Source organism: Peromyscus eremicus, chromosome 1, assembly GCF_949786415.1.
Source record: "Peromyscus eremicus chromosome 1, PerEre_H2_v1, whole genome shotgun sequence".
NCBI classification, from domain to species: domain Eukaryota; kingdom Metazoa; phylum Chordata; class Mammalia; order Rodentia; family Cricetidae; genus Peromyscus; species Peromyscus eremicus.
The window spans coordinates 13,452,103-13,474,206 of record NC_081416.1 but is presented as its reverse complement, the minus strand read 5'-3'; the positions used below and the strand labels follow the sequence as shown (position 1 = coordinate 13,474,206).

General features: G+C 40.2%; 1 protein-coding gene across 1 annotated transcript in view; it reads left to right on the top strand.

Annotated features, from left to right (window-relative positions):
* The window catches only part of Sorcs3 (sortilin related VPS10 domain containing receptor 3), a 249,034-nt gene that overhangs the window by 128,305 nt on the left and 98,625 nt on the right, over positions 1 to 22,104 (top strand). Inside the window, exons 5-7 of the mRNA XM_059253743.1 lie at positions 5,674 to 5,853; positions 15,688 to 15,834; positions 17,414 to 17,516. Of these exons, the coding sequence (XP_059109726.1) occupies positions 5,674 to 5,853; positions 15,688 to 15,834; positions 17,414 to 17,516 (430 nt within the window). The remainder of the gene's footprint in view (positions 1 to 5,673; positions 5,854 to 15,687; positions 15,835 to 17,413; positions 17,517 to 22,104) is intronic.

Sequence of the window (22,104 nt, the reverse complement as noted above, 5' to 3'; positions counted from 1 at the left end):
TCTCCGCCAGCTTGTCTCCTAAGCTCAGCAGGGCAGTTAGTCACTTAATAGGTACAGCAGGTCTGGGGAGCTGAACTGTTTACCAACAGGTCTGGGTACACAAGGATTTCATAGCAGAAGACAGCTGAAATATCAAAGGCTGGGTAACACCAAATATTCACAATAAATGACTTTGCCTTCTGACAGACCCTTGGCCAGTTAAAGTTCAGCTTTAATACACAGCTGAATCTCTATGATACATGCTTGCGGCCTGCAAGGGCTAAGGACCCCTATGTGTCAAACCTAGTTTTACATCTCTATACATTATCTGCCACTCTGGAGTATTTGGTATAATGTCCCTTCCCCCAATCCATATTGATGATCTTTCCCTTTCTGTAGGCCCTCCCTCTAACTATCTCTTAGTAGTAACTAGTTTTAAATACAATTTGTATGCTCTCTGAGTGTTTTCATCCATTCTTTTTATTGGTGACTGCTGTATGAACAGCCCCAGCCCACATCTTACCACCACCAAGCACTTTACTGAACAGCCTATTCAAAGAGCATCCTCTCAGCTATGTCTGCTTTACATTCCTTGGGCCTCATCTTTCTCTTCTGTTTCCTTGCATGTCCCATTGTTTACCTCATAAACTTTTGTTCTGTGTGCACTCCATAGCAGATTCTTTGGAAAGGACTAGAGACAAAAGTAATACACAAGAGAGTTTTACTCTCTGGAAGGTTAGTGTTCAACGAGAAGAAAGACATTAAACAAATAATTACGTGTGATTACTTGTCACTAATCACAAATGTAATGCACGATATCTAAAAACAAAGAGGCCAGTTCTGCAAATCAGACACTGTAGGCATGTCCTATCTATGCCCTGTAGATATTTCTGAATATATACAGAGACAGCATTAAGAACCTACTTCCAGAGTTCAGGTCTGCACACACTTTGTACTTCCAAATAAAGGGTAGATGTGCTTCACAAAAGCCCTTGTGATGTAGGCCTCTATTCTTACCTCCTACTTGGGGAGATGTGTGGACCCCTAAACTTGTGTCCTTGAATGTTCCTGGCTCTCTCACCTTTAGGCCTTTCATTCTTATTATCACATCCATTGCTTTAGTGTAGCACTTAGAGTTGAGAAAATCCAAGGAGTGTCAGGTATTTACCATCAGGGTGACTGCTTAGGGACATCTTTGGTGTAGGCTTCATTTATCTTTTATTCTTCTTTCTATCTTCCTGCCTTCAGTGTGGTGCCCAGAGGGTAGAAAATGCTTAATTATTTAGATGTTTATGTAAGTTTTAGGAGACCCAGGATATTTAAAAAAAAAAAAAAAATCAAGAACAGGGAAGTATTTCAATTAGCATTTATATAAAGAGCCAGCTTTTGTTTTGGTTTGGTTTGTTTTCAAAAAGTAACTAGAATTTTTTTCCAAATCATTGTTGAAATGGCAGGGGGTATTATTGATCATTGTTTTCCTAATAACATTTGTGCTTACTTCTGAGGTTTTTCAAATTGTGGCGACATTACCAAGGTTCCATTTCAATGTATTCTTACTATGTTTTCCTTCCTCTGTTTTCTCTGGTGTCATCACCAAAGGTCTTCTTGCATGTTTTCAGGACCAGCAAACCAGAAAGTAATACATGAGATCCAACTGAGGTAGCTATGACTGTCCAGAACCCTGATGGACTAATTTGATGGGCCTTTTTTTCCCTTAAAGATTTAATATTCTGGTTATTACCTGTTGATTTCTGTTTAGCCATGAACCATTTAGAGGGAGAGAAAGAGTTCATATGGAAGCATGAACAACCTGTGGCCCATGGCTACATGCACCCTAAGACAGCTATGATGTGGCCTAAAACAATACTGTGAACTTACTTAAGACATTATCACACACAAAAAAAAAAAATTGTGACTCGATTGTAGTTCCTTTTTTTTCCCCATTGCCATGTGCTTTTACTGGGAAACAGCCACAAAGACCACAGAGAAGTATCTGTGTTTTTGAACAAACAAACAAAAAACAAAGCAAAACAAAAAAACAAAACTAACCATTCACAATACTTCTGCAGTGATTTTTTTAGGTTACACATAAGCTGGAGCTGAAGGACCCCAGATTTCAGGCAAATTTCTAACCTTCAAAAACATGACCTGCTTTAGACTTCACATAGGAACAAAACAAAACAAAACAAAACAACAAAACATTTTTGTCATTAAAAAGCTACTAGAAAAGTACAACTTGAGTATTCTTGGTTGTCTTTTATTTAAACAAAGAAATCGCCTATGTAAAAATATGGCATTTGGATCTCAGGACAGTGAGGGGTGATGAAAGAAACTAACTGTTTCTACCCACTAGGCTAGAAGCAAATTGTTAACACTTTTGACTGCTTTCATCATTGAGAAAAGCCCAAATTGCTTGAGAAATCACAGACTAACAAGTAAAACCTGTCAGAATTGTAGTCTATCAGGTGTGACTTCACACCCCCGTCTACCAGCTGTGATTGAGCTCTGTAGCAGTGGAGGGACATCTAGCATCTCCATGACTCAATTCTGCACCCTTCAATGGAAGAAACAATTGTTTAACATTAGATCTTGGTTAGGGCTGCATATTTTCTCCTTTTCACATAGCATCAGGCAGTATTTGGCACTCATTCAACATAGTTATTACAATTGTGTGGCTCTTTAATGAGAATTTTGTAGATGAAAATGTCATGTTGCGATGTTAAAAAGTTGTACATGTTTGGTAGAACTTTTCAAAGTGTTTTCCTAGGACCATCTGGAAGACTTGTTCAGGTTATAAAATATAAGGCTCCCCACTAGTCACTCTTAGTTATGATTTCAGACAGAGAGACACATGTCTCCATGCTGTTGAGATCTCAAAGTCAGACTGGGCATACTATCTTTTTATCCTAGCTATTTGAGAGGCAGAAGTAGGAAGGTTCCTTGAGTTCAGGAACTCATAACTAGTGTGGTCATCTTAGTCTTTGTCTCTATTGCTATGATAAAAATGCTCTGGTAGAAGTATCTTAGTGGGGAAAAAAGGCTTGTTCTGGTTCATTCAAGATTGCAGTCTCTTGTGATGTGAAATCACAGGGATGGAAGCATCTGGTCACACTGAATGCAGAGTCAAGAAGCAGAAAGCAGTAACTGTGCTCGCTCAGTTTTTTTTTTGCTTCCTATACAATCCAGGATTCTAGCCCAGGGAATGGTGCCACCCACAATGAATGAGTCTTCTTATATGAATTAACCTAGTCAAAATAATCTATCACTGGGAGGTGCAGAGGTCTATCCCCCTGGGTAATTATAGTTCTAGAGTTAACTATCAACATTAATCATCATACTCTGAGGCCTGTGTCTTCAAGGAGAAAATGGTAAAGAAATTGATGAAGATCTGTAGGTCCTTTTGATCACACTGAAGTTATAACCTTGGCAATATGCTGTTTAAAGAGTTAGTTTCTTGATGAAATGTTAGTAATATCATTTGTCAGCTGATTGACTGGCAAACGAAATACTTCTCAGGAGGGCAATATAGAATCTCAGACAGGAGAGATGTTCTAGTTTTTTATGCCTGAGGCTGAGTACCTGCTCACCAGCTGGCACAGCCCCAGGATAGCATTTACCTAATACACACTCACAGCAAAGCTGGCTGCCTCTAACCCTGACCATTCCATGGTGTTCTAAGTTGTTTCCTTCCCACTTACTTTACATTAGTTTAGTTTAAAATAACTTAGCTCATTCATTTTTATGACCAAAACATCTGGGAAAACCCAGACATTTCTATTGCATTTTTAACAGGGTAAGTGAATTTAATTCGTATTTCCTGCAGCTGCTGTTTCCCCTCCTACTGGGTTCTTGGGCATTCATTCCATACCTATGCAACACGATTTCATCACATGGATATTAGGAGGAAAACTTCTTTCTATTTTAAATCAGTTCAGCAGGAACCTGTAATTCTATGAGATATATAGGCACAGATGAGCAAGTCAAGTCTGGGTCAAGGTGACCTAGAAAGTTCAAGCTTAGGGGCTCCTGACAAATGACCTCTAATAAAAGATCTAGAATTTGTTTTGCTACCTCCCAGTTGTCCAGATCAAATGGCTTATTCCTTAATAAAATGGCAGAGGTGGGGGTGATCACACACACACACACACACACACACACACACACACACACACACACCAGTGCTGACATTGAAGACACTGTTGCCTCTTTTCACTTGAAATGGTTGCAGGCAAAGGTAGGTCTAATAAAGCAGAGGTTAGTCTCTGCCAGATTACTAATTTGCTGTTGGCCCTGGTTACTGATGGTGCTGTTATCAGTGCATTTCTCCACAGATATAAGTGTGGTTCCCCATCTGTGACCTGTTACATGGTGTATACACTGTATTTATTCATTTTAATGTCATCACTTTAAACAGATGTTTAAACATGCCAATATGTCCCCTGATAAATGCACATTCCTTGGTATAGACTTGAAGGTGTCATCATTATACAGTGCCTAGCCATGTATATGGTATGGTTTTTTAGAATTATTTTTAAATTGTGAACTATCAAATTAGATTTTAGGAATAATACAGACCAGGATTAGAAACTAAATGAATGCAAGGCCTGTGAACTTAACACAGCATGTGAAGAGGACATCGTAAGAACAGATTTATCCAGGACTGAGACCCTGAAGATGCCATGTCCACCTAAAAACCAAGAGATGTAGTTTTCCATAGAGGCCAGACTGACATTTACAGTCATTCTCTACTGGTCACTAGTTCAAACTCACTGATCTAAAAACTATGCATTCAAATGAAGCTCACTGTTCTGTTGAGTCAGATTCTCAGATATTCAAAGTCTAGTTTCATCATTTACAATTTGTGCAATCTGGAACAATTTGATGAACTTCTGTGTGCCTTAGTTTACTCCAAAAAATGGTAATAATCATACTATCTCTATCATAGGATATTTTTATTTTTAATTTAAAAAAATGGATGACAGAATAATGCCCAAATACTAGGTACTTTCATTTTCACTCCTTAGGGAGAAAATTGAAATTCGTGGAGACTGGTACATTTGTCAGTCATTCATCTTACAGTGCAGTAAGACCCAGGCACCAAATTCCAGGTTGAGTGTGCTTACTGTTCAAGCATACCTTTGTGTCGTTTGCAGCAGAGCCTCCCTCAGTTTCCCTTAAACATCACCAAGACCTCCCAGACACATAATCGTTTCCCGTGGTTACGTGAGGTCGGAGGCCTAGAGCCAGACCCACTTGCCTCCATGCCACCCATTTGATACTGAAGATTCAAAAGTGAAGCTCTGCACTGAAAGACTTAAAACCTAAGTGATGATCAGAAGCTAGGGTAGGGCCTGCTGCTCCACATGTGAGAGTGTCCTGAAGGCTGGGTGCCTCTGTTAGCACTAACACAAACTTTCAGATATAAAAATAAAAAATGAGCATGGGCAAATCCCTTGAAACCATGGGAAATGATACCCACTAAAGCCCCTTACAGACATCTTTCTGTCACTTAGCAAGGAACGGAAATCATGATGCTCATGATTTATAGCCTTAGTTCAACACAGAACTGCTTAACATTGCCTATAACTCAAGATTTTTCTCAACCATTTCACTAGTCATAGTAATTACTCAAGATCCCAGTGGGAAGAAAGGTATGGAGATCTCCCTTCTCATAGGCCTTCTGTCTTATTATAGGACATGCACATCATCAGTACAGATGAGAACCAAGTGTTTGCAGCCGTCCAAGAATGGAACCAGAATGACACGTACAACCTCTACATCTCAGATACACGTGGGATCTACTTTACTCTGGCTATGGAGAACATTAAGAGTAGCCGAGGTCTAATGGGAAACATCATTATTGAATTATATGAGGTATGTAGCCAAAATTATCCCTCTCTGGATTGACCTTTCTTTTCCATGTGTTTTAAATTTATAAGTACGAGTATTGTAATCCTGTGTTTGACTCCAGCTCTTTCATTGGCAATTGCATTTTGAGGCAAAGGATGTAACTTCTTTGTACCCCAGTTCCATATAAATAAAGGTAAAGTGCTTGTCTGGTGACCTTATTGTGAGATGAGTGGCATGGTTTGTATAAGGGATCAACTGTCCCAGTAAAGTCAGTGTTCTCATATGTATGAACATGGCATGCCAGAACTGAAGACACACAGCATAGATGATGCCCTAAGTAGCCTTTCAAAACTCTACACCTCTTATTATATACCTTTCTAGAAAAAGGAACAATATGTACATGCAGAAATAAGTTTTTAATGATGCTTATGAACGCAGCTTAGAGGAAAAGAAGGAAAAATAACGGGTAAGAGAGTAAATGCCACAATGTGGTATGATGAAGAATTTGCCTTGATATGAGTGCATCATACATATATATATATATATATATATATATATATATAATATATATGTGTGTGTGTAATATATATATATATATATATATAGTATATAATATAAACCATATAATATGTGTGCCAGTTAAAGGACACTTTCCCTAGGAATCCACATGGGTACACACAGAAATTGCAGAAAACATTAGTTACGGCTCTCTAGAAATGTGATGCTTCTTTATGTCTTTAAAGTCAATATATGACCTTTGACAGCACCAGGAAGAGAAATGAAGTGACTTGAATTATCCTAGGGATGTGATGGGTTCAGTCTTGCAAAGAGTGTGTCTTGTGTGCCAAAAATCAACAGTGACTGGTGGCTAAACCCATACGGGTTATGATGAGTGAGTTCAGTCAGCTCTGGCTGGGCCCTCAGATAACCTGGATGAGCTTTGCTCTGTTGAGTTTCCCTGTCTACAGAGTACAGGTGGCTTTTTGGAACAGTAGCAGAACAGAAGGTTTGGTATATGGTCTTGTGGCCTTGCCTGATTAGTTTTTGTCCAGGTTCTGGCATCTATCCTTGGTATCGGAATTGTCTATTTATCCACCACCGACTTACTTCTATCCTTGGTATCGGAATTGTCTATTTATCCACCACCGACTTACTTCTATCCTTGGTATCGGAATTGTCTATTTATCCACCACCGACTTACTTCTATCCTTGGTATCGGAATTGTCTATTTATCCACCACCGACTTACTTCTATCCTTGGTATCGGAATTGTCTATTTATCCACCACCGACTTACTTCCAGGCTCCCACCCTCACATCCCATTCCCAACTTTATGACTTATTTTTTACTTTTTTTCACATTTCACTGAGACAGGTTAGTACTGCCCGTATCTGCATAAGTGTGCGGCCATCCACTGAAGCATGCTCAACTTATGACTACCACATTCTTAGAGTAAACTGAACTCCCTCCCCTAGCAGCCATCATCCGTAAGCAGCAACCTAGCCAGGGTTAAGAACTTCTGTGACTCTCCCTCATCTATGCTGGCACGTCCACTGCCTTTATCTTGTGCAAGTCTAAAATGACTCGCTTTAACAACAGTCTTATTTAAGGAACATCCAGGTAAAAGACTGGGAGAAAAGTCTAAGGGCATAGATAACTTTAGTAAACTTATATTCCTTTACCTTTAACTTAATCAGGAGACAGAAACATGCCTTTGTTATTAGTAGTAAATTATGTCTTGGGATATGCTTTTGAGGAATATTCCCAAGATTCAGGCCATTCCAGTTTCCTGTTTGTACAAGGACGACTGTGAGGACAATTATTCATGCCCTTGTAGTCTGACCCAAATAGAAAAGTATAGACATTACTGTGGATGATGTCATAGCCAAAAAAATGTAAGTCCCATCTAGAATCCATGGTGTCCATTTCTAATCTCAATACTCAGATAGCCGAGGCAAGAGTATCATGAGTTCAAGTCCAGGCTAGGCTACATAGCGAGATCCTAAATAGATTAACAATAGATGACAGACAGACAGACAGACAAATAAGAAGGAAAAAGGAAGAAATAACCATATTTCTGTTGTTGTTCTTGATGAAATGGGTGCATCTGCCACTGTGCTGTTCATTCTCTAAGACAGGGAGCCTGTGTCTCCATGGTGATTTAGAACCTGAGATGCTGTTGGGCATGAATCAGTATGAAGGATATGCCCAGGTCCGTGTAATTTTTTCTCACTACTGAAGTTGGTCTTGTATTTCAGTGTCACTAGGGGAAAATGCCTGGTGCTACTGCTTTTATAGAGAAGGAAGTAATAGTAGGCAAGGCAACCTATTTAAAGCAAGCTCTGTGAGGCTGCTTTCCACTCAATTTTATCACCGTTAATTGTGCTCGTGCTCTGTGTTCAAAGTCCTGATAAAATCCTCTGGGAGCTTGCACTCTAGTCTGCTGGGTTTTGAATAGGTCAGTAAGCAAACTACTTGCTTCCCCTGTCCAACGATAGACCCAAACTGAAGCAGAGAGGAATGAAACAAGTGGAGGCAGACATAGCTTTTTGTCTGTTTATTTCTGAGATTGTTTCTTCAGCTTATCACTTTAATTGTTATATAAGAAAATGAACCCCCAAATTGCACTCATCCATTTAGTTCTAGGCATAAATAGTCAATCAAACATTCTTCTCTGGCAGTGTGATTCTGAACAGCAGTGAGGTACAGCAAGCATATATAAATTGTTCAGTTGGATCCGAAAACAAGGGACATCATGATGAGCTCTATATGCCCAGTTTTTTCTCAGAATGACCCATTTTCTTCTCAGTCCCACCAATACCCTCTGGAGAAAGTAGTGGAGAAGTGTGACTCATCCCAAGTGTTAAGAATGGTAGGAACCAAGGGCTAGACAGACAGGTTAAATTTTTGATGGAGTGTGCTAGCTATTCTAATTGTACAGAATAATGCTTGTCAGGGACATGGGTGAGAACTGGATAATTGATTAGATTTCAGATTCTAGAAGGCATTTAATAATAAGTGAATAAATTGGAGCCTGACATTATCTAGACCATGAGCATATTGAAGATTTTTTAATAGATGATGCTGTTTTGTACCCAGAGATACATTCTCTGGTTTGGAGATAAAGCTCAATTTAATTGGTCTCTAGGGGTCATTAGGATTTAACCTTCTTCACTGGAGATTCTTATACAAAGATAGAGAGTGAGAATGGGGAACCATATGGCCAGTTAGCAAAGAGAATATATTTCTTTTGGATTTCAAGTGCCCTTGAGTAATGCCGCTGGGAAAAGCAGTAAAGTTTCATGTATAATTCAGCTAAACACATACACTCTAACCAAATATGTTTTGTCGGGCGATATGAGGACTGATGTGTAATGACAACGTACTGAACAAGTATAGGTGATCCTACCATGGTAAAGACCATAGTCTACCTTGTATTGGAGGCACAATTCTGCTATGTTGTGAGGTTATACAGGAGGAAGTTGAATTCTAACTTGAGGAATTTGTGGTGACTTAGAGGTGACTTGGCTTCAGTGATGAATGGCTGGAGAAAGAGTTTAGGGAGCTAGAGTCAGGTAATGGATGTCTGTTTTCATAGAATGTTGAATGGCTTTGTTGAGTAGAGGGATAAAGATCATAAAGATATGGTACAGACTTGACACACATTTGATACAGAGGTGGACATTTACTCTGGGTTTGTGTTTCCTACTTTTCTTTCACATTTACATCACCAGCAAATATTTACACATGTGCTGATCCAGCTTAATTTGTTACCTTATAATGTAATAAGTTAGCGCAGCTATTTCCCCTCTCTGAAGGAGAGATACTTCTAGGGAACTATCAGATAGTGGGTGGCTTGGGTCCACGTTGACCACCTAAAGCTGCTGGTGCAGTATTCTGTCTTCCTTGAGTCTCTCATGCTGCATGACAGAATAAAAGAATGAAAGGGAGGGATTTCCCTTGCAAGCCTTGGCACCAAGTTTCCTTCAAGAAGGTAGTAGACCAGCTCCACTGAATTCCCACTAACCAGAAAAGGCTGACACAACTTTGAGGGCTAACCTGGTGCAGTAATCTACAGCTATAGATGTTCTCTTGCTACTTTATTCTCTAATTCCAACTTCAAAGTAAAAGTATTCCCATTGCTATAATCGTATAGAGGAGAAAGTAGTGTGTGATGGTAAAATCATCATTGGTTTCCTCTGCAGGGTGCCAACAGCCCACTCCTTTAAACAAGGCTGCTGTTGACCGTGAACCAGTTGAATGCAATACTTTATGAGTGATTTTACTTATATTTGGACAATTTTTTCATACAGTGTAGTATTGTAGGTTTTTTCATATTCCTAACAATAAATTATATTCCATTTAGTTATTCCCTACTAATAAATAATAAAAAAAATCTCAAAAACATTCATTCCAGTACCCACAGTTGAGCTAAGATGTCTTAGTCTGATGAATATTTTTGATGCTTCCCTAAATATTAAATATTCAGCTTTTAACTCCTTACAGTAACATAGGGTTAGCAGCCATGCCTGAGACCAGCACTATAAACTACAGTAAACACATAATTTGATAACTTGGCATAGTGGTGACACCTTCAGTCCCAGCCCTTGGGAGGCAGGCCTATCCTGCCTATCAGGCAATCCTGATTTACATGGAGAACTCTAGGCCAGCCAGAGCTATATATTTAGACCTGTTTTCCAAAAACAAAACCCACAAGCTACAAATAGATTGCAAAATTATTACAACAAAATTTTATAGTAAAAAATGAACAGATGAAGTTAATTATAGAAATACATTCAATTACAGTAAAAAGGTTTCCAAAATATTTGTTTCATATACACTCAAGAAAAAAACATTCATGAGATATTTTGTATTTTTTATACCAAGTCTGAAAGCTCCAGGTTATATTTCATATTTCCAACCCATCTCAAATCATATATTATTTTTTATCAGAAGTAGTTGATCTCTAATTGTATTTCATAAATTATATTATAGGTAAAGGGGAGTCACATACATATGAATATACTGGGCCAGTAGCCAAATTGAATATCAACTCAAATTAACATTGATTAAACTAAATAAAATGAAAAAAGTCTCTTACTCTCACTAACTAGCTACACTCCTAAGTACCATGTGTGGCCAGTGGCTCCTATGGTGGGTCTTGCAGACCACAATCTCAGATACACTATTGTTTGTTTCCCTTTATGGTATGAAGTGTATCAGCAAATGTTCATTTTTATTGCTGAGTAGCATTCCATTCTGTTATAGTTAATATTCATCAGTTGACGAGCACTTAGGTTGCTTCCATTTTGTGTGATTGTGATTAAAACATATATAATTACCCAAATGAACATTACCTTTTAGTTTTCATGAGTAAACACTTAAAGGAAGGATTGCCAAATTAAATATAAATATATGTTCATTAAAAGCCATCCAAGTGTTTTAAAGTGGCCGTTCATTTTGAGGGTATGAGTTTGTCATTGTTTTACTCGTTCTTCAGCACTTGGTATTATCGTGTGTGTGTGTGTGTGTGTGTGTGTGTGTGTGTGTGTGTGTGTGTGTGTATGTGCATGCGTGTGCATGTGCTCATATGCATTTCACCATTCTGATTACAGCCTGGATGCTTTATCATTGGAGGTTCATTTTTTACTTTTCTAGTAACTGCTGAACTTTCTATGCATGGACAGATAAACTGTAAAAGTTTGAGTGAGCCCCCGTGTCCCATTTTTTTGCCTATTAATTGATATTTCTTTGCCTTACCTGTTTCTAGTGCCTCCCTCCATTCTATCTGCTGTTATAACCTTCGGTTACCATTCCTGGTCCAGATGGACAGCTGCTTCTGAACCCCACAGAGACTGTTTTTCTGCGCTGACCTTGGTCAGACCCTTACTGTAGTTCTGATATGAGGGACAGCCCACGGCAGATCATGCTAATTGCTTTTTCTCAGCAGATCCCTGGTTTTCTTGTCCTGAAGTCCTAGGGACATGACCAACAGATGACCATACCACCTGGACACCATGATCTGCCAAGGGACCTGCAGTCACTGTCCCCCTGCACCTCAATCTGATTCCCAGAGGGAAATTGAACATTGCCAACCTGATACTATTGGATTAACTTTTCCTGGGGTGATGAAACTAAATGTTTGTTCACCCCAGATAGGGCATCAAAAGTAAGAGTCTACCAAAGTCCAACTTAGAGAGCCTATGTGTTTGTAGGACTGGTGAAAGGTTACTTCCAGGAACATGAGTGATCCTCTGAAACAGTTACATCACCACAGAGCTCCACTCCATCAGGGCTGCATGCAAACAGCATCATGGAGTCAACCCTTTACTTAACCTTCCACTTCCTATGCACTATAGCATCTTCCAAGATCACTTGCATATATGGGAGGATGGGAGGGAATAATGGCTACTATCCCAGATAAGAGTCTTGTGACATCTTTCTCCTCTTCCTTCCAGAGTCTGTCAGTAGTCTGTTAACATTACAATGTACCTAGTTATTTTTGTGTTGTTCTCAATTAGTTGCCATGGCTACCTAGCCAAGGTAATCTTTAAGATGGTAATCATGTTATGCACAAAGAATAAATCCATACTACAACAGACACTTGTACCCTGTTGTGGGCACCATCACATGCTTCTCACTAGGCTTCCAAGAACACCACCAGCAGCCACACTAATGATTTCCTCTTACAATGGGAGAAAGAATATTTACAGTTAATGGAATGCTAAGTGCCTCCTCGGATGAAGAACAAAAACATGTATCTCACTTCTTAATTCCGTTACACTCCATGCAGTGAAGCTAAGAAGTACTGAAGGTTCCCTCATGTCAGAGAAGTGTCCAAACATATGTCTCCAAACACATAGATGTGGACATGACAATTAGAATGTAGAATGAATATATTTCTAAGTTGGGTTGCAACCAAACATTGAAAGTTCTTAGCCTGAAAGACACAGCATCTAAGTGGTCTTCAAACTGATGTCCATTTATTCATACAAGACATAAAGCCAAGAATCATCCCAGAAATGATATGCAGACTATGAACCATCCCCACACAAATGGCATGTGCTGTGGTTTTGTGTCCAGCTGCAGGGGAAACAAGTTCGGGCTGCTTCAAGAGATTTCTGTGGAAATATCTCTTTTCCTACAACTACTGGTCGCCATTCTCTTGGTTTTGAAATTGCCAATCTTAGTGGCTGGTGGTGCTCTCATGGGGAAAATGGAACAAGCACATTCTGTTTGTTTAACACGCTCATCCTGTGTGTTTGCACAAGCCCGTTCTCATGCAAGGATGTCGCAGGAATTTTCCAGCAATTAGGTGGTCCTGGACCCAGAGTCAGACCTGTTGATTTTCTTCTAGGAAGTGTAAACAGCAAGGCCCTGAGTGTGAGTTGCAGGAGGGCAACTGATTTAGGAGAGAATTCTCTCACAGACTAGCAATGATGGTACCAGCTTTGTGGCCAAAGAGAACACCAGAAAGGGCTTCCCTTTAGTAGGAGGATTTGGAGAAAGTAAAGCAAAATCCAGTCTCTGGGGGACATGCAAGGATTTAATCAGTACCATTTGCAGTGGACTTTAAAGAACAAGTTTGGGGCTGGAGAGATGTTGTGCAGTCCTGAAGACAATACTTCAAATCCTAGTACTAAGTAACAAGACAGGCACCAAGAAGGTGCCTACAATTTGGGCTTCGAGGGATCTGGTACCCTTTTCGGGCTTAAAGCACATACTCCCACTCATAATCTATCACACACATACAAGTAAATAAATGAAGCAAACCTTAAAAAATACCCAGGCTGCCTGGGAATGTGTGAGATTGGAGTCTTTCTAAAGTACACTGACTGGAAGCTGTTGAGACAGGAAGGGAACTGCTAGGGACCATGCCACTTGTGCAGCAAGCCCCATCATCCTGACACAGTTGCTCTGCCTCCACCTCATTCACCTCAAGGTATCGTCTAGTCATCAGTTCCATCCATCACTGACTCATTGTCAAATTCCTCTGGTGCTGTCCTTTCCTGATAATCCTATTCTCCTCCTGACATTCTCTGTCCATTTGTTTGAGGGTTTTTTGCTTTTTTGTCTGTCTTATTTGGGTTGACAGTCTCCAAGGCCAGTCAGGTTATTACAAAAACATACTAAAAAAGCCCTTAGTTCATCAACTAAAGTATATCATTTAGGAGAAAAGAAGAAAAGTAAAGAAAAAAACCCACTTGTGAAACTTCTCCTTTCCTCCCACTGGTGTTCCATCAGAGCTGTAGTGAATTTCAATTAACCATGATCCTTGAAGAATGGCAGATACGTAAAATTAGAACCTTAAAACTTCAGTATTGTCCAGTGTGTAACACATGCCTGGCAAATGCAGTTTGAGAAAGGAATGGCTTATCTTGGCACATAGTTTGAGGGATAGCACTTCACAATGGGAGAGTCAGCAGCGCAAGGGTAAAGTGGCTGGTCTACAGTCTTTTGTCTATATTCTGGAAGCTGAGGTAGATGAATAATGACAAGCTGGCTTCCTCCTTTTCATTCAGTTTGGATCCCCAGTCCATGGAATAGCACAGCCCTCCATTCAGGATAGAGCTTCCTTCCTCAGTTAAATCTTTTTGGAAACACCCTCAAATGTATACTCTGGGGTGTCTTTCCATAGGAGCTCTAAATACAGTCCAGTTGACAATCAAAATACATCCAACAAACCTGCCATTCAACAGTGTGTGTGTGTGTGTGTGTGTGTGTGTGTGTGTGTGTGTGTGTGTGTGTACAGTTCCCAGTTGGGTATACACATTAAACACACAAGCATACACCCCCCCCACACACACACAGAAAAATGATCTTGTTTTTAATTCTCTGTCTCTCTCTCTGTCTCTGTCTCTGTCTCTGTCTCTCTCTCACACATCCTCTTTCTCTCTCTTTCTTTTATTTATCACACACACACACATAATCTTGCTTATGTTTTGTCTTTGGCATATGCTGATAATTATAAGAATCTTTTTTCTGTTACAGGCCATTGTCATTTTAAGAATCTGTTCTCCTTTCCGGTACATAGAATATCAGTTAAGTGGAATTTGTACTTAGCCTAGGGTGCATGTAATTGATAAATCAACTCCAGCTACTTGTTTTACAGTGGTGCTCTTCATTCCTTCAAAATATCAAGGACATGAGAATCCCAATACATTAAGAACTCTGGCAAGAACACTGCATTATCTCACAGGACCTTTGTCAGCCAACTAGGGAAGAGAAGAGAAACCACCAATTTTAAAGTCATCTAAAGATACTATGTGAATTACCCAAAGTCCTACAGTGAATTACTCAAAGTCCTACAGTGAATTACTCAAAGTCCTACAGTGAGCTAGAGGTGTGCACTGATACCAGTTCTCCATGCTGAAGGATCTGTCACACATTGTCTGCCCCATTTCTAAGAGTTCTTAGTGGCTGCCACCACAAAGAGTGTTCCCTTGGTGATGCCAAAATCTGTCTACTAGAATCACTTGAGCTAAAACAGCTGTCTCTGAAAGGGGTAAATCCTTTGGTCATTATCAGAGTAACTGCTAATAATCAATTAAAGATAACACTACAGAACAAAGAACAAAGACAGGCAAAGTGAGGAAAGTCTGAAGGGTAAAGGGTGTGTGTGTGTGTGTGTGTGTGTGTGTGTGTGTGTGTGTGTGTGTGTGTGTGTGTAGGGATTTGGTGCAAGGTGCAAAGGTAAACAGGGACCTTGGGGGAATGTGGCATTCCCTACTGCGTTCCTTTTCTTCTATTTTGTACCCCCTCGTACCCTGTGGAAGATGCGGGTGATTCTTTCAGGGTTTCTCCAAGGCTGCCATCATTTTTGCCCAACGTGGTTCTCCATCTCTCGCCTTTTTCCTAGGTAGCAGGTATCAAGGGGATATTCCTGGCAAACAAGAAGGTGGATGACCAGGTGAAGACGTACATCACTTACAACAAAGGCAGGGATTGGCGACTACTACAAGCTCCAGATGTGGACCTGAGAGGAAGCCCAGTGCACTGCTTACTGGTCAGTTATCAAGTCCCATATGGAGTTCACAGGGCAGGTTGCTTCCCTAGGGATACTGATTCATGGTCTCCTTCCAGTATTAGATCTTAGGAACTTGATCTTGGTGCTAAGCAATGTAGGGAGCACAGGCCCATAGGCACAGCCCAATACACCAACTGTATGGAACACTTAGTGGATTGCATGGGTTTTCCTTTGGAATAGGCAATGTCTTACAGCGGATGGTAAAATAAAGAAGTGGAGAATGAACCTGCACTTCTTAGTAAAAGTCCCAGACAGGACTCAGTAGGGCTAACCCATCTGTTAGCTGCTAGTTTGCTCAGTGCTGAATAGATGTCATTGTAAGCAAAGATTACCTTGGGAACCCAGGAGGGTCAGACAGGACTGTCTGCACAGGATGGTCAGTTAACCTTTTAGCTTTTGAAGGTCCTTGCTATGGAGAATATTGAGGCAGACAGTGTGGAGGACATGATTACGAAAGATGACATCTCTGCCCCAAGGTGCCTCAACTTAAAGTGGCGAGGAAAGATAATTAACAATAAAACAACCATCAGTTCCCTGTTAGTAAATGCTTATACCAGAGGCCATTCTAAGATCTCAGATATGAGACTGTGTTCATCCTCAGCCATGAGTTGTCTTCTGCCATGTACACAAAGAGATGCATCGCCAGGTGACTTCTAGACACTATGTTAAAATCTAGAGACATAATCGAATCTAGGTCAGGCAGGGCCACTACTATGTTGTAATTTTCAGTCCAATTCCATACTTTGGTGTGTTTAGTGTTTGCTGTGGCTTTGGTTTGGATATGAGGAATGTCACATAAATGGCTGCCTACTCACTGAAACAGCTCACAGAATCATTGGTTGATTTATTCTTTTTGCTGCCAAACCTTGGTGATGGCTTCATCTTACTCTCTTCATCTAATTTTCTCTTTATCTCAGCTTGTCTTCGTCGTCGTATTTATTTTTATTTTATAGGCTTATCTCTATATATCCCCAAACGCTTTTATAATAGTTATAGGAAACTAAATGGAAAACAGTTCAGTGTTCAGTGAATTTCAGATAATGGCCCAAATTATTTCAAGTAAAATGATAAACAGGATCAAAATGCACAAACACACAGAAATAGATAGACTATAGCTTAAGAAACTAGTTGAGGACCTCGACTGTATCATGTAGTTAGTTACCTCTCTTCATTCTCCTTCGTGGTCCCATAGAACTCTAATAAGCAGGATTTGATGGTTACCATCAGATCTGGAAGGACTTTTGTCATCCTTTGTTAAAGAAAGGACTAGGGAGCTTCCTAAATCTAACCACGAACTAGACCTTGAAGGCTAGATTGACTGCAGAAGAGAGGAGAAGGCATTTGATAGTGAATGAGAGCAGGAGAGGAAGAAACTGTGAGCATCTCTTGGGGCAGCTTCTAATGTGAAGCGCTGGGTACATCAGGCAGATGGGTCTGGAGTTGAGCATCCAAACAATTGATGTTCCTAGGTGATGCACTGTGCAAGCCCTTCTTCTTGTGCAGGATAAGGGTATGTCTGGAGTTTCTTGAAACGAAGTGATTTTCTTCTTTGTTTTAGCCCTTCTGTTCCTTACACCTTCATCTACAGCTCTCTGAAAACCCATATTCCTCAGGGAGAATCTCTAGCAAGGACACAGCCCCTGGACTTGTGGTGGCCACAGGTAAGGAACATTCCTTGGGCTTTTTTCTCACCAAGGGCTTCTGGGGGAAGGTTTGTGGCTTATGTGTGGGTCATGGTTTCATTTGAGCATTAGATGAAAACTCCCCAGAAAATGAGCAAGATTCTTTCATCTTCAAAGCCCACCATCAGAAACAAGGTTGCAAAGAGCCTTGGACAATCTTAGTTTCTAGGTTAATTCATCCTGCCTCCAGTCCCAGAGCGGTCCTCAGAGTCTAGTGAAAGGCCAGCCTTCCTGTCAAAGTCAACTGACTAATCAGATTGTAACAGGGAATTCTCAGTTTGAGAAAACATGCAGTATGAACTTTCCAGCTCTCCAAATATCAGTCAGGGCAGTTTTCTCTTTCCAAAGAAGATACTTTACACAGGGTTTCACCCCAGAGCTGTTTTTAATCAGGAGGTCTCTGGCGCATGTAAAGGTTTGTTTACACGTGATTAAGCACTTGGCAGAGAGCCTGGGGGAAAGGGCAGAAAAACTTCAGGTTGCATTGTTGCAGCCACTGACCACTGAACATCAATCAGAAGTGACAATAAAGCAACTCTCAGATGAAAATGAAAGTCTCTGGGGGATGTGCCTTGATTAGCATGCATTTCATTTGCATACACCTTTCCAGGAATACATTGTTGGCATAAAGCAAAACCAGCTTCTAATCTTAGAACTTACAGCTCTGGTGTCAGGTAGCTTTTTTCCCCTTCTCTAATGAAAGCAGATGAATTCACAGTGACTTTCTGAGGATATAGTTTTCCTCCACCAATCCAACACTCCTGTATTTGGATCCCCTGTTCTTCTAGACATGCATTCCACCTCCAAAGCTCCAATCCAATGAATTTTCAATCACTAGCAGCCATCAAGAACTTTAATCAGCTTGGTGGCTGCTATAGTTTGCTGCTATCACAGGTAGCTTGTCTTCAACATGTGTGGACAGGATCCAGCATGACTAACTAACACTACTGTGACAAGCACAGGCTCTTTTGCTCTGGTCCTAGATTGGAGAGTATTACCCACACCCACAGTCCACATGCGTTAGTTCTTCAAGCTCAGGGACCATTAGCCTATCTATTTTCTCATCAAAGTCTACAGGGAGCCCCAGAAGCTATAGTGGGAAATAGTGGTCAGTCATAAAAGTGGACATTATTTGAATGCTTCTGATGATAGCCAGGCATTGCTCAAGCACTCTGAACTTTTGTGTTTTGATTGGCAACGTAGGGATGATAAAACTAACAGAGATGAATTGCAGGGGATACATGAAGGAATGAATTCCAAATGCTCAGGACATACTGGCTACTCTGCATAAGACACCTATTATCACCCTGTATCTTTGACATTAAAGCTGTTCTTGCATCAGAAGAATGAAGTTTGTTTTTCTCCTTCAGTAAGACCCATAATTACATGCATGCATTATGCATGCAATGAAATTCAGGAACCCTGTCATCCAGCTCTCTAAGCTGAGCTCTGACACTGACTAGGCTGGTGCATTTGGTTTAGTTTTTTAACTTTTGAGCTTCATGCCTTCATCTGTAAAACAGAAATTGTTTTCTTCCTTAGGAAGATATTTCAAGAATAGAGAGAGAAGACCACATTGGTAAGACTGAACAAAATAGAATAGGTGAGACAGTATTGACCACACACACTTCTAAAGTAGTCTAATGTTATATCTTTAATGATTTAGCGGGCATTCAGGAATTAATATTTATATTTGAGTGTTTAGTCATGTTATCATAATTTACTAATTACCTTCCATTGCCCACAAACTCCTGAGGCTTCTTACCAGCCATGGAGCATCTTGAGAGCTAAGACACAGATGACAAAATCTTGGGCTAATGTGCTGGCTTCTACTTCCTTGTACCCAGCTTCCTTTACTTTGTTGGCTTGGTTTCTGTGGGAGATAATTTTCCTTCAGGAAAATAATTAAGAAGTCATACCAGTTTTAGGGAATAATTAGAAAATAATTAGGAAATAACACTGTTATGCAAGGTGTTATGCAAGATATAAGATATCTTCCTTATATATATGCCCTGTGCCCTCTGTCTGCCTGAAGAACTCAGGGCCCTGACTCCCACTCTCTCTATGTTCACTTCCTCTTTCCATATTGTCCTGAGAACTAATCTCAAGGAAGCTGTGGATGAATGCATGCCCTGAAATTCCTTTCACCCTCTTATTGAAGATGTCTCTGGAGTATTTGGTGGTTTATTTAGTGAGCCGAAGCATTAGGGTTCCCTATATCTTGAGTACTGGCTCCCACTACTAGTGAAGAACTTGCATCCTCAGCTCAGAGCACCTTACAATATGAAGGTTTTCCTTGTCTTGCCTTGATGATATAGCAATGGGATAGATGAGACAATGACAATCTCCTTCAATTTATACATTCTGAAATAGAGGGCAAGATGGAGGCAGCATCATGACCAAGCTCACTCAACTTCTTACTGCAGAATAGTGGTTAATCCTGTAATCATCAAACACCAGTCCACATCCCCTAACTGTGCCACCTCCATGGCTAACCCACCCATGCCCTGCTTCCTATAAACGCTGATTGTCCACACTCCATATTGCCCCAGTTTCCATTCAGTTGGCTGTGTGTGTGTGTGTGTGTGTGTGTGTGTGTGTGTGTGTGTGTGTGACCTTCTTTTTCCTACTGAACCCTTGGCATCCCTGCCAGGATAGGTCCTTTTTCTGTCGTTTGGAGAAGCATTTCTAACCCAGAATGCTCCAGGATTCTTTCTCTTTACTTCACAAATGTTGAAAGAGCAGAGAATGGTTGCAATGACAGGAAACAGATAAAGTTGAATAAAGCTCCTACAGTAGAACCTTGTTTGTTTACAAACTAAGCCGTTGGTAAGAAAGCTCCCCATTTTCCTGCCTCCTTCCCCTTTCCTGCTTCCTAGATGCCCCTCAGGCAACCACAGTGCTACTACCTTCCAGGATGTTCAGTAACCACTCTGCCTGACCCTACTTCTACCTTGCCAGTGAAGTCTTTAAGGCAGGTCTTCCTTCACTGATGGCATTGCCCTCATTCTTTTGGTTACAGTTGCCTACTGAGCTGCTTAAAAACTGAACACGGCCAAACATAAAATAAGACTGGGAAACGTCTACTGTGTTTCTCAGTATGGGAACCTAGTTTCTGGTCCCTGTAATTAGCTGTGTATTTCTCAGGGTGCCATTCAGATGTTGGAAGATCCTTCTGAAAACAGGCTCTGTAAAGTGGACTTCTAACCACCACAAAACTGCTGAATCAGCATGGTGACACTTTGAAAGAGAGGCTGACAATATCAGAACCAACGTCTAAGGAACTTATGAGCCAGTAGAGCAGATTCTGAGGGACCATGTGAGGGATGGCAAATCTGTAGCTCTCTCCTTTCCCCTCCTTCCTGTTTTTCTTAGTAGACATTACTAAAATATGTAACGGGATATCACAGTTTATTTTCTTGACAGCACATATGGCTTCCATATCCTTTTACCACTGTGCTCCTGGTAGCAACCATGGGGCCATGATCTTCTCCACCTTATTTCTTCGTAATTTGTTTTTTGGCTGTTTTCCCTTAGACCTGTGCATGAAGAGATGAATTTCCAGAGAGATATCTACAGTTACTCTCAAAGATCCTCTCCTTTCCTTTTACACCTACTTCCCGAGCCCTAAGCACTGGGGTTATTTTTGGAAGCCTGTGTGTCAAAACAATTTGGCTAGCTGTGTGCTCCTTGATGCTGATGGGAGCTTGACAAGCTGTAGCCAGTTTTAATTTCTCATTTTGAAGTATTAAATGTCAGGAGCTCAATTAACATTTTCATTATTGCATTTTTATTGTGCTCTTATTTAGGTTACAGATGTGTGGGAGCCAACATTCCCTCCCTGCTATGTTTAATAAAAAAAAATCAACCACTATGATAAACTCTTACATGTTTAGGGTACGTTCTTCATTTTTAACATGTCTACAAGTACACATCAACCTAAGAACACCATCCAGTTCTTTATTTACACAGGCAATCATTCCACAATTACGTAGAGTATTGTGTGTGGAGCATTGGTGTAGAATCTGTGATGAGACTGTCCACTAGTAATGCTAGGGCAATATAAGCAGAGTAAAAGTATCTTACTATATTTTACATCTGTTTATTTTGTGTATCCGTGTTTGTAGGTGTGTGCACTCAAGCCACAGTGTGTGTATGGAGGTCAGAGAACAATTCAAGGAAATTGCTTCTCTCCTTCCATCAGTAGGTCTTGGGGATCAAGTTCAGTTCTTAAAGCTTGAATGAGTTATTTAATTAACCATTTGGACCATCTCTTCTGTTCAACTATTTTCTTTTTCTTGTATAATTTTATTTCTTTTTGATGTCTTTGAATTTTATTATGCCAATTTTAAACATGTATATGTCATATTTTGGTCACTTTCCCTTCCCATTACCTTTTCTATTCACTATCCCCCTCTTCATGAAACCCTTCTTCCCAATGAGCCTCCTCATATTTTAACATCTTTTTTATTGTTTGAGAATTTCATAAATATATATTTTAATCAAATCTATACTTTCCCCTTTCCATTCCACTCTATCTCCCCACCACTTTCTTCTCCCTACTTTG